General features: G+C 36.7%; 1 protein-coding gene across 1 annotated transcript in view; it reads left to right on the top strand.

The window, feature by feature from the left end:
* Positions 1-17,551, top strand: part of ADGRA1 (adhesion G protein-coupled receptor A1) — a 251,979-nt gene that overhangs the window by 105,152 nt on the left and 129,276 nt on the right. Inside the window, exon 7 of the mRNA XM_079312915.1 lies at positions 15,951-16,164. Within this exon, the coding sequence (XP_079169041.1) occupies positions 15,951-16,164 (214 nt within the window). The remainder of the gene's footprint in view (positions 1-15,950; positions 16,165-17,551) is intronic.

The following is a 17,551-nucleotide window of genomic DNA, read 5'->3' as shown; positions in this document are numbered from 1 at the left end:
TTTTTTATTTTTATCAACCTGTAACTATACTTTAGCACTGCTTTCTGGGAATGAATAGAATTCTTACAGTGAGCTTCATTTAGGTGAATTCTGTATTTAAAGATCTAGAAGTTAAATGTTTTTTGGATATTTTCCACCATAACAAACATGATAGATACCATGTGAGGGAGAAAGCAAAAAGTATGAATGAGTAAAGAAAACTCATTTCACACTGGGCATTGTCTAGCAATGAGCAGATTAAACCAGAGATTTTTAGAAGTATCACAATGCAGAGAAAAGATCACTGCCTCAGATAATGCTGGTGGGTTCCAGAATCAAAAGTCTAATTTCACACGTAGTTGATTAATTTCAGAATATTTGGATCTTTGACACCTTGAATGACAGAAAATTGCTGAGACTGTGTCTTTGCTAATGTCTTTTGCAGACAAAAGGAGAGGCACGTGTTTCTCTTAAAAACCACAAGAAGGATGATGTGTGCTGCTAACAAACATATTCATAGCAGAAGGGAGATCAGAAGTTGGCTGGAATGATATGTAGAGAATTACAACAGATAGAAATAGATACAGACAATTTAAACAATGAGTACATACGTTTGTAAGTTGCAAGAAATGTGAAAGGATGTGAATACCGCTTACAAATGGTCCATCAGGTGAATTGTTAAGGAAACACAGGTGTCTGGAGGCAAACATGGAATGAGCTCTTGTGAGTGAAAGGCAGAGACATTTCCAGTAGCCTTTGTTACCAAACATTTGAATTCTGCAATACTCTTCAAATATCAAACTCCCATTTTATAGGGAGCCAGCATGGGCATCTGCATAGAGATCCATTTCCCAGCAGGAAAAGCACTTCTTCTAAAAATGCTGGAATGATCAGAAGAGTTATTAAGGACTGTTAATTGGTATTTCCAGGTAACAAGTAAATATAAATCTCTGAATTCTACAGAGGAAATGAAAGCAATTCTCAGTTTCATAGTTTAATTCCTAACAGGACTCCCTATCAGACCTTTGATACAGAATTTATAATGCCCATCTAGTTCTCACTCTATTTGCAATGTCCACAGAACACTTGACAAGGGTAGTAATGACTGCCAGTAGCTTGACATTGCTTCCAATTTCCACAGAGTTTTACAGTGATTGTAGCTGCTGAGCCTTCCACCAGCTCTGTAATATCTGCCAGGTATTTCATGGTGCTCAGAGTATCTGCTGAATAGCTTACAATGCCCAGAACATTTAGCAATTTCATTTTCAGTAAGTTAATTTGAGCTTAGGCATAATAGAAGGCTGTCTGGCACCAAAATAATAATAGCTATTGAGAATGATTTATAAATAATATGTGTTGAAATATTCACAGAGCTGACCAAATTAAACATATCTTAAAGAAAATATTGAGTTTTTAAAAATTTAGAACTCCTTCATGTGAGCATCATCCGTACTATGAGACATTTTTATTTATAGTCACTGCTCTTCCTTCAGTATGCTAAAAGATGTCATGAGATATCACAGTCACAAGATGAGCAAGAAAAAGAAGAATGAGAGGGGGAAAAATAAAAATAGGAGAGAAATGGGCAAAGAGTTTTGCAGGAGAGTTAGGGAATGAACTAAAAACTCAAAGTATGTGGGTTCTGAATAGCTACAGGGAACAGTTTGCCATCAGCTTTTTAGATTTATTTTATATGCTGAGGTGAGAAAAAAATCATCTTTTGAATTTCTCCCTGGCAAATCTTTCTCATGCATCTACTTACTCATGATAGCCAAAGTAGTCAGTTGCCTTTTGGAAACAGTTAAAAACCTGCTTTAGGGATTTTTAGGAGCTAAGTAACTGCGCAGTTTTAGAATTGCCAGGGCTCTGCTTGCATATTTCACTAACAGCTTTTAAGAACTACTTAAATCTTCTTTAACAAAATTCTCCAGCTGTCAGAAATATTTGGTTATAAAACAATTCTTCACAATGTTGTAAATAAGGCTGAAAATCCAGTTTGATGACAAAATATGGTTTTGCCCTTGTCTTCTACCTTAATGATGAGGGACTGTGATGAATTCACAAGGGTATGGACAGAGTATCTTTCTGAAAAATGGTTGTGAAATTGGTTTGTTACTCTTTCTCCATGACTCCAAATACAAGTTACTCAGTTTCCAGGAGGAAAATGGCATTTTCCTGAATATGAGTGCTATAAATTCCACCTGAGGTCTGATAGGAGTCTGTGATTTTCCCTGGCTCACATCATCAGCAGAGATGAATTTTTTGGCCAAATTTTTCACTCAGGAAAGACCTGTATGAGTTTTTATCTTAAGGGGATTATGAAAGATTGCACTTAAAGCTGGATTTTGATTATTTATGCTGATGAATGAGATGTTAGAATTTAGCTTCTCAGTGTCAAAACTGTATTGATGTTACTGAACAGCATGAAGAAGTAAAAATTCAGTTGGTCTGCAAATTACAATTGACATATAACTGTGATGGAGTGCTTTTCTGTTAGAAAATGTTGACTCATCAAAATAGATTTTTGGAAAAGTGCTGACTTTCTTTTTCCCTCCAATTAGATTTTATTTAAATGTTAGAAAGTAGTTGACATAATATCAATAATATTTCGATAAATGTTTTGGCAAAAATGCTGAAAATATTTACTAAATACTACAAAAAATATTGCCAAGGTCAAAGTATAAAAAACATTTATGGTGCCTTAAGGCATTTATTTATTTATTTATTTATTTATACATACCACAAAGAAATTATCTCATTCTCCTGGGACAGAATGCTGTTCCTCTCACAGATCTCCCATGAATTTAAATCTTGGGTTTTGAATATATATATGCTTTACTGATATTTATAAATAAGTAATTGAGAAAATATTATTCCCTTCTGTTAATTAAAAAAGAAATTGCTTGAAAAGAAAATATAAAAGGATAATGAGAAATCTGAGGTTTTTTGCTTAGAGTTTATTCCATTAATACATAATAAATTACATTTTTCTTTATCATTATGCATTTTTTTCATGCTGTTAGTAAATAAGTTTTGTTCCTTTTTGGTGTCAGTAGCTTTTCAGTTTTCTATGGTCTACTGTTCTAATCTTGGTCATGATATGATTGAGTGGACATATAAAACAGGTTCAAAGAACTACAGGTAGTATCTTGTTAGTTCTAAGGAACCTAAATGCAGAGAAGAGTTGATTTTGCTCTCTCTATCAGATGATTTGCTATGCAAACATTCACATAATTGCATCACAGCATTTTCAGGCAAGCTTGTTCTACTGCATGACACCTTTCCTGTTGTTGTCCTTTCCTTTCCTTTCCTTGTTCTTTTCTTTCCTGTGGTCATCCTTTTCTTTCCTGTGGTTCTCCTTTTCTTTCCTGTGGTTCTCCTTACCTTTCTGAGCTGTGCTGGGAGGTAGTCTGCCAGAAAACCCCATCAAGCAATCTTACACAGTCCTGGGTGCTCTCAGCCCACGTTAGCAGAGCTTGTTCTGGCTCTTTACATCTGGCCCCATGTGTGATGCTGGCTAAAGGCAATCCCCAAAAGCCAGGCTTGCCCTTTTTCTCTCTGTTAATGTAATGCTGTGCACAGGTCTTTTCCTTGGAAGAAACAAATTGATTGCTTCTCTCTTTATTGTCCTTGAATATTTCTGTCTCCCACTTCCTTATTATCTGTGTTGAATTGAATGGGAGAAAATCTCTCTGCATTGTGCTCCTTCAACACGGGACTGTAGGACAAGAGTTACCAGAAGTTCAAAGGTACAGCATTATTTCTGCACATCTGTGAAAAACCCATGATGTTGCAATAATTATAACCAACAAATGGAGACATTTAGCAAAGCTGGTATTAATGCATGTTCTCCTTATACCATCCTCAGCAAAGAAACTTCAGTGGTAAAGGAAATACTTATAAGCACAAATGTTAGACACATTCATTGAAGACACAGTCTCAGGGGAAAATGTGTTAGAAATAGAACTTGTGAAGCACAGAGTAGCAGCAAATTGCAAGACAAATATCTCAGCTGAGTCATTTTCCTTTCTTGTACAAACATGGGTGAGCTAGTATCTGGTTTTAGGTACCATCCCATAAATGCTTCCCAAACAGGAGCTTGTTTTTCAGAGGTGGAAGAAGCTTGGTTTGAATTCTCTTGCTGCTCTGTGTGCTTCACATTCATGAAAATCAACTGTAGGGTGTTTCACAGAGGGGTTATTACAGTACATTATTTTGACAGTATATATTATACCAGAATGTGTGTTCTCTCCATGGGTGGTGCACCTGTTGGTTGTGACCCACAGAATTGTAAATATTTACATCAAACTTATCGTGAGAAATTCTTTGGATTGGTTCATAATTTGCTGAAAGGTTTCATAGTCAATTTGAACCTTCACTGGGAATGGCAAGGAGTGAGCACTCAAAACAGAGCTGGAGTTTTGTCTGTGTGAGATCTGCATGGAGAGGCTTCTGCCATGCCTTAGGGGGCTGTCTACTGAGAAAATTAGTTAACACTGCAGGAGGATAAAAAATCCATCCTACTGCAAATAGAGATGAGAAAAGATGATAATAGCTACAAGTTGTGAGTGTCCAACAGTGTTTGAATTATTACTCAGTCTCTGAATTCTGTAAACTACCTTAGTTTAAAGTGTTAACTCATGAGTGAAATTAGCAAGTTCTGACTCATAAAATATTATTGAAATGTGGGGTTTGGGGTATGATAGACTTCCTACTTAGGAAGGACACTTCAAAGGGAGGAATAAAAATCAAAGAGAGAAATACTTTTCTGACTTCTGTATTCTGCAATAAAATTCTTTAAATTTTTCATAGAAAATGTGAATAATTTATTGGAAGGGAGGAGATAAAGTTGTTAGGGAATTGTTTGTACTTAACCAGCACCTTGTCTTTCGTAGTTTGCCTCACTTCACTGAGAATCAGAGTATTTGTTTCCCCAAAGGAGCAGAGTCAGGCTAAAATTTAGGCACTTTTTGCTCTGATGCTCCCTACTTGTTCACACTGAAACTTGTGTGAAGCAAAAAATTAGAGGAAAACACATTTATATTCTTTATGCATTCATTCTGCTTGTGTTCTTAGAGATTTCTTGTCCATTTTAAGATTCAATTTCTTACAAAAGTAGGAAGTACTTTCATGGTTACCTATCTACTGTCACATTTTCTAATCTGTATTTCCCATGCTTAAATATCAGAAGAACATTAGGGTTTATTTCTCTCAAGCCACATGACTCTTCCTAGTCTATTTTTATAAGTAATTTTTTTTCTTTTTTTGCAACCTTACCTAAAATACTAAAGAATTCGAAACATTCAAGACATTTAAAATCAATTAGAATAATAGCATTGGGAAAAAAATAGAACGTTTTATTTTCTATACTTCCTCTATAAAGTGCTTTCAATTTTTTGCAGCAGTTTTCTTTTTCCTTGACATAGATTCTTAAAACATGGTGTGGCTTTAAATGCTTTCTCAGCAATGATAGGATTGTGTTGTTTCAGATGTTGTATTTGTTGAAATGTCTTTATAATTTTACCTGATGTAATTGCACATTGTTTCCCCATCATTCCTGGCAGAGTAAATTAGTATCCACTGTCCAGTAGTAAGAACTTTGAAAGAAATACATACTTCTAAAATGCTGAAAAAGGAAAAAAATAAACCTAGATACTGGGGGAATTTTGTCTTGAAATAACTTTTTCAACGTTTAGATTTCAGCTGGAATCAACTGAATTCATTCAGCTTCAATCTGTGTCAGTTTTAAAGAATATTGTCAACTATCTTTTGTTAAGGATATTGGTTAAGTGAGATTTGCAATTCCTTTTTTTATGTGGAATCAAAAATTAAGTATCTACATTGTCACTCAAGTCTTATATATATTTGCACGTATATTGTTCTTAAATTTTCCTTTTCTATGTAACATATATTGCAAGAAAAAACACTGGCTTAAAATTAACAAGGAGTATTTTTTCTTCATTTATTTTTCTCAGTGTATGCAAAGCATTTTTTGTCTCATTTTGTTGCTCACTTAAACTTAGGGATGGGTTTGAGATAATTGTTTCAGCCATTTCTTTCTTAATTTACAAGTCATTCTTACTACATTAACATTAAGTGTAAATATTGAACTGTGGGGGTTTTTCAGTATGCAGTGACTGACTAAACTCAAAACCTCAAGCAGGAAGAATGATGGATGAATTATCCAGATTTAGATTTTAGTCCTGCAGTTTCTTGGCAGTCCACAGGTAGCTTGCTGCATTCATGCAGAGCATTGTTGTCTTCCAGAATATGCAGGATCAAGACTTCAGTTCTAATTCTGCAGGGAGTGCCTAATCACATGAGTAGGTCTAATTATGTTAAAATGGGAATATTCACACTAATACTCTTTCACAGGATTAGTTTCTGCAAGACATGGATAGTGATACAATTAGCAGCATTTAAATTCTAGTTGTTTTACAATGCTAGCAATTCAGGATTTTCTTTAATAAGAAAATATGCATAATAACAGAATGTATATAAATCAGATAATATAACTGTTTATTTTGGCTCTTTCAAAGATATATGGAGTAAATTAATTTTCTGTTAAAGCTAAGTGGCCATTTGTATATCAAAGTTGATTTCCATGCTATCATTTGGTAGTAGGAAATGAACACTGCTTTAACTTTTTGTCTCCAAATTCAAGATTTCTCATCTAATATGATCAGTCTCAAAGTGAGGGGAAAAGGACTGTGTTGCCCTAAATTTAATACTAAACATCATTATCTAACATCCTTAGTGGCACTTTAGAACACTGCTGGAAGATAAAGGGCATAAAATTAGTAACAGTTAAATCTAATAAATGTGAAATAGCAGAAATATTAAAATGCTCATTTGCAGATGAAATTTTGCTACAACATTCTTGCATCTGTGCTCACTCATGAATATCCAGAAATTTTTATCCCTGAAATCTTGCTGATTTAGATGATGGAAATGTACCCAGTTGTTTGGGTTTTTTTTCCCATAGCTTACTCTTATATACTGCATTAGGGATTTTTAAGGTACAGGTGTATCTTATTTTCTACACTATCTTTGAATACTGTTCTAAAAATAATGCAAAATAGCTGAAGGAAAATTTAACCAAGTTGGAGTGAGAATAGCAGTGAAATGAGCCCTTTTTAATCTTTAAACTTCTACACTTGAACACTTAGCTGGCCATATTCAAAATCCAGTTGCTCATGAACAAAACAATGTTAAAGCAGAAAGTTGACTGCAACCCATTGAGTATCTCTGAATATATATTCTTCATTTATCATAGTAATGTGAACGTTAAAACACTAGGGTTAATTTTTATACAGGTGATTTCTAGATAAAATTATATAAGCTTTTAGAGAAACCTATGTTAATATTCTCCAATAACAATGCTTATTAGAGTTTGCTGTAATTAATCTTAATTGTTATCATAGGAAAATTCCCTATAGGGCTTCCATCCTAGCAATCAATCTTTTAATTAAGTGGAGCATGCCATAGTGGTATTTCACATTTTTATAGCACATTTCAACATACAGCACTTTCTTTAATTTTGTACAAAAATGGCTGTTGAGAGCATCTGACACTGTCAGCTGGGCTGAAAGGAGTTTGGAATGGAAAAATGTAATACTTAACAGAACTGCCACTCATTCAGCACTTATTTTGTGAGCATTTTTTTGTTTGTTTTTTTTAATATTCTGGCATGGGTGAGAACTCGTGCAGCCCACTGGACTCTGGGCAATCAGGGGCAATCACTGACACTCCTGGGACCTTCCTGCCACCATCTTCCCATGTTCTGAGTGTGCAGTTATGATTTGAAAATAAAAAAGGTTTAAGTTTTGGAAAGATGAGTGCTACCACTGCACTCCCCAGTTAGATAAAGCTAATCAGTGTAGTTGATTATTCCTGTTGGACCCTTTGGAGAGGGTCCAGAGGAGATGGTTGGAGACATGGAACATCTTTACTGTGAGGAAAGGCTGAGGGGGTTGTGGTTGCTCAGCTGCAGAGGTGAAGTTTCAAGACCTCAGTGCATCCTTCCAGGACCTAGAGAGGGTTTGTAAGAAAAATGGGGGCAGACTTTTGGTACAGCCTGTAGCAATAGAATTAGGAGCAATGGTTTTAAACTAATAGAGGATCTATCTACATTGAATAAAAGGAAGAAGTTTTTTTACAGTAAGGGTGGTGAGACACTGGCAAAGGGCTACCCAGAGATGTGGTGGATGCACCACTCCTGGAAACTTCAAGGTCAGGTTGGATGGGACCCTGAGCAAACATCCCTGCTCATTCTGGGGGCAGTTGGACAAGGTGGCATTTAAAGGTCTGATCCAACCCAAACCATTCTGTGATTCTGTGATTTTGTAGAGCTGGGTGCTTTACCTTTGCACTGCTCAGCCATTTTTATTAACTGCAAGCTGTAATGAGTATGCAGAGCCATGAGCCAGCCAGTTCACTTGCCATAAGGGTAATTTGAGTAATCAAAATTATCTTTATAACAGTGGGTTTCTGACTGGTGCCATGACGAAATTTGTGTTGATGAGTCTTCCAGTGCCATAGCTGTCAATATGCCATGGTCATCAAGTTTCAGCATATAGCAAGTAATCAAATGCTCCCCAGCTTCTGAAGTAGAGTTCTGGGACTACTTGAAAATAAAAAAGTTGCAGCAGTTTTATTTGCTAGGAAAGAAATCAGTGATGAGAAGACTATTTGCCTATTTTTTTAGATTTCTATGCCAGTGCAAGGCAATGCAATTTTTAAATTGTTTAACTGGAACAAACCCTTGAATTTCATATTGTGGAAATCTTTCAAGTAACTGTTACCATTTTACAAATTAAAATGTTATGATATTTGACATTTATATTAAATAAATGAAACCTGTTATTAAATAAGTGAAACCTCTTACCTCTGTTTTTCACTACCTCTACTTTCTTATCAAATAAATCACTGCTATCATCAGTAAATAAGAAAGGGTCTTTCCAGTGCTCCCTCACCACACATCAGTCCATGGTGCAAAAAGGATAATTTAGTTTTACAGGGATTTAAGAATCCGGAGGAAACTCCTGTAGACAAGGGCAGGTTAAATACCTTTGTATGAATGTCATCCATCTGCTGAGCACAGGATGAAACCTGTGTTACTGCATTTGCCAAAAGTGGCTAGATTTGAATGTGCATTCCCCAGCTCAGCCTTTCTTAGTTTCTGTGTAGCTGTAAATTACTTTAAGTAAATAAATCAGATGAGTTATAGAATCCAAGTGAGTCTTGAAGATTGATCCAAAGCTATGATTGTAGCTCATCTTGGCATATTTACACTGAATTTTGGCTTCTGTTTTGTGTCTGTGGAATACCTCTGTGAGGTTGGCTAACCCAGGTAACTGAAGCACCAGGAGCAATGGTCTGTGACAGCCTGGGCTCACTGTCCTTCTAATTTATGATAAATCCTGTTTACTACTACTGCTGATCTCTTTTGATGGCTTTAAAGAAGTTGGCAGGAGTAAAAACACAGTAAAGAACTTGTAGCTTTAGGTGAAACAGCCTGCATGTCAGAAATCTTGCTCTTTGGTTAGTGGCTACCATTTCAGTGTAGCACTTAGCATTACAAAATAAACATAACCCCATAATTTAATTATAAGGTGCTGGGAAGAAAAAAAAAAAAGCCAACAACAAACCCACCAAAGGAAAATCACTGCTTGATATTTGTGTTTGAAAAGCATGTATGAGAGTGAAAGGGGCTGATAAAATGGTGTGGAATATCTCTTGCCATGCCAGCATCATGAAGCTGGTGGAATTAAGGAGCTATTACATGTACAAAAGCTCAGCTTTTTCTGCAGTGAGTGGTAAATGAATGTGATACAAAGCTTTCTTGTCCCAAGCCCAAGAGACTTACCTTATTCTGCTCTGTTTAATACATGTTGGCATCTGTGTTTTCTTGGTATTATGTTGAAATTGTAGCCAGGCACAACTTTTATTAAAATTGAAGCTTGGCCTCAGTTCTGTATTCATTCTTGACTTCCTTGGCACGTGGTGTGGTCTGTGACCTTCTACACCAAACCTTTCCTTACTGCCAGCAAATTTTGCAACACAGAAACTGGCGTTGGTGTGCTGGCACCTCCCTTTTTGGGAGAGCTCCCTTTTTGGGAGCCAGCAGAGCTGGCTGTTGGAGCAATTCAGATCATGCTCTTTCCTCCAGTTCCATTTGGTAAATATCATCAGATATAATTTGCACTGTCAGCAATTCAGATTTTTAACTAATGTTTCTCAATTTGTTTTTCCTCATTTTCATCTGTCCTTTTTCTTGGATTGGTTCCTTTGCTTTGTCCTCACTTCCAGCTTTCCCCCACTGTGCTTTCCATGCATATTTCTTTCCCACTGAGACTGTATACAAATATTAGAGCTCTAACTCACACTTTTGTCAGCAGGATGTGCCGCACTCTGTAGGCACACTCAGTTCAAATAAAAAGCCCATTGGCAATACAATAAATCAAGTGATTAACGAGAAGCAAAATGCCAACCTCTGGCTTTTTTTCTGTCCCAGAAGCTCGTGGTGCACTGTAGCAAACTGAATTTTCTACCAATAAACTGAAGCCAGAGGTGTATCCTGAGATGTGAGCGCTGCAGTGCTGAGCTGGTGAGGGGCAGCCTGGAGGAACCTGTGGGTTTTCTTCTTCTGGTTGTGTGAAAACTGTTGATAGCAAACAAAGCCAGTTAATGAGGACCAGAAAAAGTGTCGCAGAAAGCTGTTTCTGGTAGTCTGAGCAGCAGAAGGTTTATGCACTCAGGAGCTGCTGGGCTGCCCAGGTTAAAGTTGGCAGCAGGAAATGCAATGAAGGTGGCTGGAGCTAGGAGAGTTTCTCCAGTACCTTGTGCTGATCATGTTGGTCAATGACTGGCCAGCTTTCTGTGTGTTCAGACACATCTCTTGCCAGGTTTTGTGCTTACAGGTTTGCTTTTGGTAATTTCCCCAGAAATGGTAGCACACACTCATTGGAAATGAGTATTATCTAAAGATAATAATATGGTACTTAAAATTGTAACTAAAATATGAGTAAAAATGCACTTTATGTTACCTTTTTTAAAGTCATTTTTGTTCCATGTATGTCAAGAGTCAGCAGTATTTCCTTTGTACTCTTCTCCTTTCCAAGTTTTAAAACAAAACAGAAGGCCAAAATTAGATGGGAAATTGAAATACTTTTAAAATCTCAAGAACTGAATTGTAAGGAAAAACCAGGAAATACGTGATGCGTGTGAGACAAATTCTTTTATAAATTTATCAAGGGCATATGCATCGGAACATTTCCATAGAGCTTCAGTGCACTTTGCTATTTTTCTATTTTTGATAATTGTTTTAAATATAATTTCTGTGTTCTTTTTCAAGATCTTGGGGCACTGCATGCATTGCAATATGCAGGTGTATACTCTGTTGGAAAAGGGCACAAGTGTTAATCTTAATTCAGTAGTTTTTGTGTAACATGATTCCCTCTCTATGTCCTCAGCATTCTAGTCTAGGTCTAATCTGAAATACAAGACTAGATGGCACAAAGAGTCTGGCCTTCAGTCAACAAAACCCTTTTCTGCTGAGAAGTGAAAGATAACGAAAAAGATGTAATTACTGTAATGATGGGTTAGACCTTTAGATTCATGCTGCAATCAGTGATTCCTGTGGTGCTCTGCTGCAATCATGGTCTAGTGCTGACTGGAGAGACAAGACAGGTAAAGACTGTAAAACACTCCATCAGCTCTTGATCTGAATGCCTGGAGAGGAATCACACCCCTCATTTGCAGACAGGGGTGCTGGCTCCAAGCTCCAGGGCAGCACAGTGGATTGTCTTGGAACGAGCACCTTGGAATATTTTTCAAGTGTGTAAAAAGTAAATAAAATCCCTGTAAATTACTCCCTCCCTTGTAAACAAATAATAGTAAACATTTTAATTTTGTGAGGCTGCTGTGTCTGCCATACATGCAGATACACACACACATAAATAATAGTGTCAGATATTATATATATTTAGTAATCCAAATTTAATCTTTATTACCCACATAACCAAAGAAAAAAAATCAGTTGTATAGGGCTATGCTTGCCAGAGCTGTTATATTTAAAGTGCTGTCAAATAACTCCAAAATCATTCCAAATACTTTCAGAATTTCTTACTTCTTTATTCTCAAAGTCAAATGAAAATGTGTGTACAGCATTAATAAATACTTTTATTCTGAATTTGAATGATTGTTGGATTATGGATTTAAATTAAGTGCTTCCAGATGTGACTCTACAATAGTTTTACATCCATTTGGGATAAAGGGTATTGGTCCTAATTCTGAAACTCTTGTTGGTGCAATTAATCCTCATAACTGTGAGCTGTGTCACAGAAGTCAACTGGAACTTCTGCATGAGTAATGGTTGCAGAACCAGCCTCAGACATTTAAATCATTACTATCCCTGGAAAACAAGTGAAGATTAGCTCTGGTATTAATATTTTTATGTGGACGTCACAGAGATTAAAAGCAGATGTTTTCCAGAAGTATTTATGTTTGCCTTCCATAGTCTGCAAATATCATAATCCATAGAAATTTTATTATTTTTAATTTGAAAATGAGTTTTCAGCATTATTTGTCAATTTGGCCAACCCTAATAAGTACATTCTCAAAGTTGGTCAGGAGGATATCCTAGCATAATGATATGTTTATTTCATTTTGCATCTTTGTTGGCACCTAAAAGGATTTGGGAAGAAAAAGAAAATGAGAACACTGTTGATAGGAGTGATCATTTTTGACATGCTGAAACAAAGAAATGCTTTTGCTCACTCTGACTGTAAATTGACAAAAGCTGCAGAGAGCACCTCATTCCCACTGCATTTCTGGATTTGGTGATCCCCAGGGCTGAAGAACAGAAGGGGTTATGGGAGAGCCTTAGACATCTAGACAGAGATTAAATTCACAGTGATAGTGTTATACTTCATCCATATGCTCAGCAAGTTATTTAACTTGACTTAAAGATATTGATACTCTAGTTCACACTCTTCCTACTTCATAGCCTCATGACATAATGTGTCACTCAGTGCATTTTACCAGATACAACATCCTCAGTTAAAAACTACTGTATTCGTGAGAAATATTTTGGTTTTGTGGGTAGTATCTAATGCTGTTGTACTTGTCAGAGTTTGCTGAATTTTTCTACATTTTGGTAGTCATTTCATTAATCTATGGCTAAATTTGCATTCCATATGTTTTCTTATTTTCAGTAATTGACTTCGTAATGCAACACAAAAATCACAACTTTTTGGAGAGAGAGATTCTCTCCATCTGCTAGTTAAAAACATTTAATATAAACGACTGAGACCAAGGCTGCAGCTATTAGGAATGAAGCATTAATCTGCTTTACCTTCTTTTAATTTGAAGCCAAAGGTCATATAAAAATACTACTTATGCTTCAAAGAATTTTTAGTAGCACATCATTGTCTCCATTAAACAAGTGCAATCAGAAGGTAAATTACAGGATGGGTGCACAGGTAAGGAGTACATTTTGAAGGCTGCACTTTATGGTCAAAGCAGACTTAAAACATTTCAGTAGAGGGCAGCTAGTCCCTTAATCCTCTGTGGGCTCCTCCCAAGCAGCAGTAGCACATATTCACCTGTACCCACCTTGTGTGCTGTGCTGGCCAGGGTTTGTATAAAAGTAGAAGTGATCCCTCTCACTGTTTATTCAAACAGGTGATGGATGTTCTGTTAAACACTTAAATACCCAAATAGTAACAAGGGCCCAAAGCTGGGTTTGTAAGTACAACTAATCACAATTTAAGAGTTCTGAAGACAGCACCTGAATGACATGAGGAAGGGTGTTAGGGTGCAATGCTGAGTAAGACAAAAAGCAATATTGGTTATCCCAAATTGAGCAGTTGTAGAGCCAGTGATTATGGCTTGCAGCCTGGATGGGCATGGCTAAGTTGTCTGTATTTGTTAGGGCAGTGGAGGATTTTGAGGAGCAAGTTTAAGGAAGATAAAATGGCGAGCAGTGAAATGGAAAAAAAAAAAAAAAGGCATTTGTCAAAAAAATAGATGTTTGAGACAGTTACTAGTGGTGCAAATGGTGGAAGGGTGACCTTTCAGCTGACAACTCTCTAGGATGGATTGATATTAATGATGAGAAGCCTTTAAATGAAAACAGAATAAGAAGAAGGGATAAAATCTAGCTTTATAATTCTCTTTCTTCATCAAGGTAGAATGATAACCAAGGTTCAAGACTGTAGGGCTTTTGTCTAAGGTGAGATTGAAGAGTGAGTTTAAAAAGTGACCCAGGCTCAATGAATTGTTTTAGTGTTGAAGCCTGAGGGGAAAAGTCTGTATTGTAGGACCTGTTGTGCAGAATGTTCATGGTAATCTGTTTGTCAGTCATGTTTGTAAATCTTTAGTATTTTCATTACAATAAGAATTTTGTGCAATCATAGCAAAGTATCAGTGGTAGTAATTTTCTTCTGCTTAAGAAGAGCTATATCAGAAAAAAGAAATTAAGATTCTCCTTTATTCCTTATTATCCCAAAGAAGATTATCATCTTTGTTAGATGCAGGACTTCTGTTTTTCCTATAATTCTCCTTTTCAATATTCTGTTATGAATTTAAAGAAATAGCATTAGTCTCATAATGCAAAGTATTCTGCAGAAGTTGTCTAAAGGTAGTTTTGAGATAAAAAGAGAAGAAAATATATACTGTCTACAGATACAGTCTCTAGGGAGACTTTAGGATTGAGGAAAATAACCTTCAGTCACTCTCAAATCTATGAAATAGCAGACTTTCATCAGGGCCAAAAATGCACTTACCTTCCAAATTTCCTTTTTTTTTTTTTTTTTTTTTTTGTTTAGGCATTTGGGTTTGTGTTTATGAGAGCTGTTTTTTGTAATAGTCTGCTTAGAATATGAAGTATTCTCATTACTGGCATGTTTCTGGGTGAGAGCTTTGAGAGATAAAGTTCATTTAAAAATTTGGTAAAAAGTATTCATCTTTAAATTGATAAAAAGAGCTACTTAGATAAATGTTTAATGTTAAGTAATTATCTGGAGAGTCGAGATGACTTGGGGAATAGGCAGAAGGAATGGGAAATGGAAAGTCATGGGGACAGTTGAACTTAAGAGGAGGGTTTAATTATTATTAGTCTTGTTATTATCCAAATCCCAGGCATATGAGGTAGTTTAGGCTTTCTAGACAGTAAGTTTTGTTCTGGAGCACAGTGTGCATTTCCTCTACTGACAGTGAACTGGTCTTATGAATGTTAACTGAACCAATATTAATAGCTGTTCTTTTTTTCTCTAATTGGAAGACTCACTTTTTTATTCTGTACATTTGTATAGTAAAGCATCCTGCCTTGAGCAGGAGACTGGGCTGGAGCATCTCAAAAAATCCCTTCCAACCTCAACCATTCTGTGACCTGTTCCACAAAACTCATTTTCTGTAGATATTCTAGTAATCCTGTATTTATCTGGGCTCACACCAGTGGAAAAAACACGTGATCTCTGGTGTGGATGCTAGTAAGAGTCAGGGAAAAAGAGCAGTGTGAATTTTCCTGAGCTACTCAAAGGAAAGCAGAAGGGAAATAATTAATAATAAAGATTAGCACCTGGTGTTGTGAACAGGAGAGTGCGTGAGAGGTGTGAAGTTTACAAGAGGTGTTGCCTTCCTTGGACCAGTGAGTTTTAATTCTGTCTTTGGTTCTGTGAACCAGTCCATGAAAGTGTCTAATTCTGCAATAAAGTGCTGCTTCTGCTTTACAGAGGAAGCCTGTGTTCTGTGTTCTTTCACTGTTTCCTGGCTCTACAGCAACACTCCAGAACTCACAACATGACCAGACTGCAGTGGGCAGTTAGGGGTCACGTCTCTTATGTTATCATTTTCACATGAACACCTAAGAAACCAGACTTGTATACAATTAGTTCATTTCACAATACTCACAAGAGAGGAATTAACCGCGACTTGGTTCTCCTATTTTTGTTTTGCTTTCCCTGCAGCTGGGCCTCTGGAACTTCCCCTCTTCGAGCTGATCCCATCCCAAAGGCAGGTGGTTTTCCATGGGGACCGCTTGCCTTTCCAGTGCACTGCCACCTACGTGGACAGCAGCACGCGGGTGCAGTGGTACCACGGGGGGCGGCTGGTGGAGACGGACGAGGCGCGCGGCGTCTTCGTGGAGGAGAGCATCGTCCATGACTGCTGCCTGATCACACGGTAACACCTCTGTCACTGCCAGGGGAGCAGGCAAGGGGACAGGGCCCACACTCAGCCAGATTCCTCAAAACGTGCAGCAGGGGCTCTTTAATTTGGAGCAGTTCAATTGCACGCGTGAATCTGAGCACAGAGATAACGGTTTTCATGGCTTTGGTTGGCCGTGGTTCCAAGTTGTGCTTTTTGTGTCTAAGTATCAAGGTTTGATCAGACGTGGGTTTGAAAGTGACAAAAACAGTTTCTTACACAGTAAATTATGAAACATGAAAAAACAAGAAAAGCTTCAGCAGCATATGAGAATGACTTTCAGCCAAACCGCTTCTTCATGACACCATCTAGAATTCTGAGTGATGGACTTATGAATAGCTGTTAGTTGAAAAAGCTTGGATTAGTTTTTGTAGGTTCCAATATACTGCATCCGATATTCTTTAGTTAAGTAAACTCACTTTTCTTTCCTTATTAAATATTCCTTAATTTTCTGTGACTTTTACCATCTCTGTGCCTGTTGCTTGAGATCTACAGAGACCTACAGATGCATTTGCTGATGTAAAAAGGGCAAGAGGAATGAAGTAGAGTAGGCTTATATAAAAGAAGCAAAAACTAATAGTTGGCAGTGACAATTATGTTCCAGTTTTGCTTCAGTTTTCCTGTTAAGCATTATTTAATAAATTATAAATTTCAGTGTTTATTTTTGGGTTTCATCACAGAGTATTGGTTTGTCACTAAAAGCTGCTAAGTTGTTGCATACATCCTTTTGTCCTCTGCCAGTTTCCATCATTGATCAAAAAGAGAGTCTGATTCTGTGTGCATATTCTGCCTTTCTCTTTGTATAAGATGGAGTGAAAATAGCTATGCTAATTAGCTCTGGATAATCATTAACATCTTTTCACTCAAACAGTTTCTATTAATATAATTGACCTGAAATGCTTCTTGAACTATCAAATAGAACTTATGAAGAGAGTCAAATTAAATCCTGTCCACTGGAGACTTTTGGCTTTATTAATTTCATCTACCCCCTGATTATTTGACCCCTTTTGAGTCCTGTAGATCAAGAGGTGTAGATCTGACCTATTCTCACAGCTACTGGCTTTCTTCTGATATCAATGAAAAGGACTATTAGACCAATTAGTACAGTAATGCCAAGTGCATGAGCTATTAGATAACTGCCGAGTCACTTAAATTAAAGTATGTTCTTCCTATTTCCATTATATTGAAATTAAAAGACATGCTGTTAATCACCTCATTATGTTTTTCAACTGAATTATATTTTGCACTGTATAAGCAATTTGTAAAGCATGGTAATAAGCTAAAGTAGTCTAAAATTGTTTTCAAAATAGCTATCCCTTTTAAAAAGCTGTAGATAGCTTGACTGATTTTCACCTTATATTGC

This window comes from Erithacus rubecula (genome assembly GCF_903797595.1).
Source record: "Erithacus rubecula genome assembly, chromosome: 9".
NCBI classification, from domain to species: Eukaryota; Metazoa; Chordata; class Aves; order Passeriformes; family Muscicapidae; genus Erithacus; species Erithacus rubecula.
Note: the sequence above shows the minus strand (reverse complement) of the source record. Positions and strands in the feature narration are given on the sequence as shown.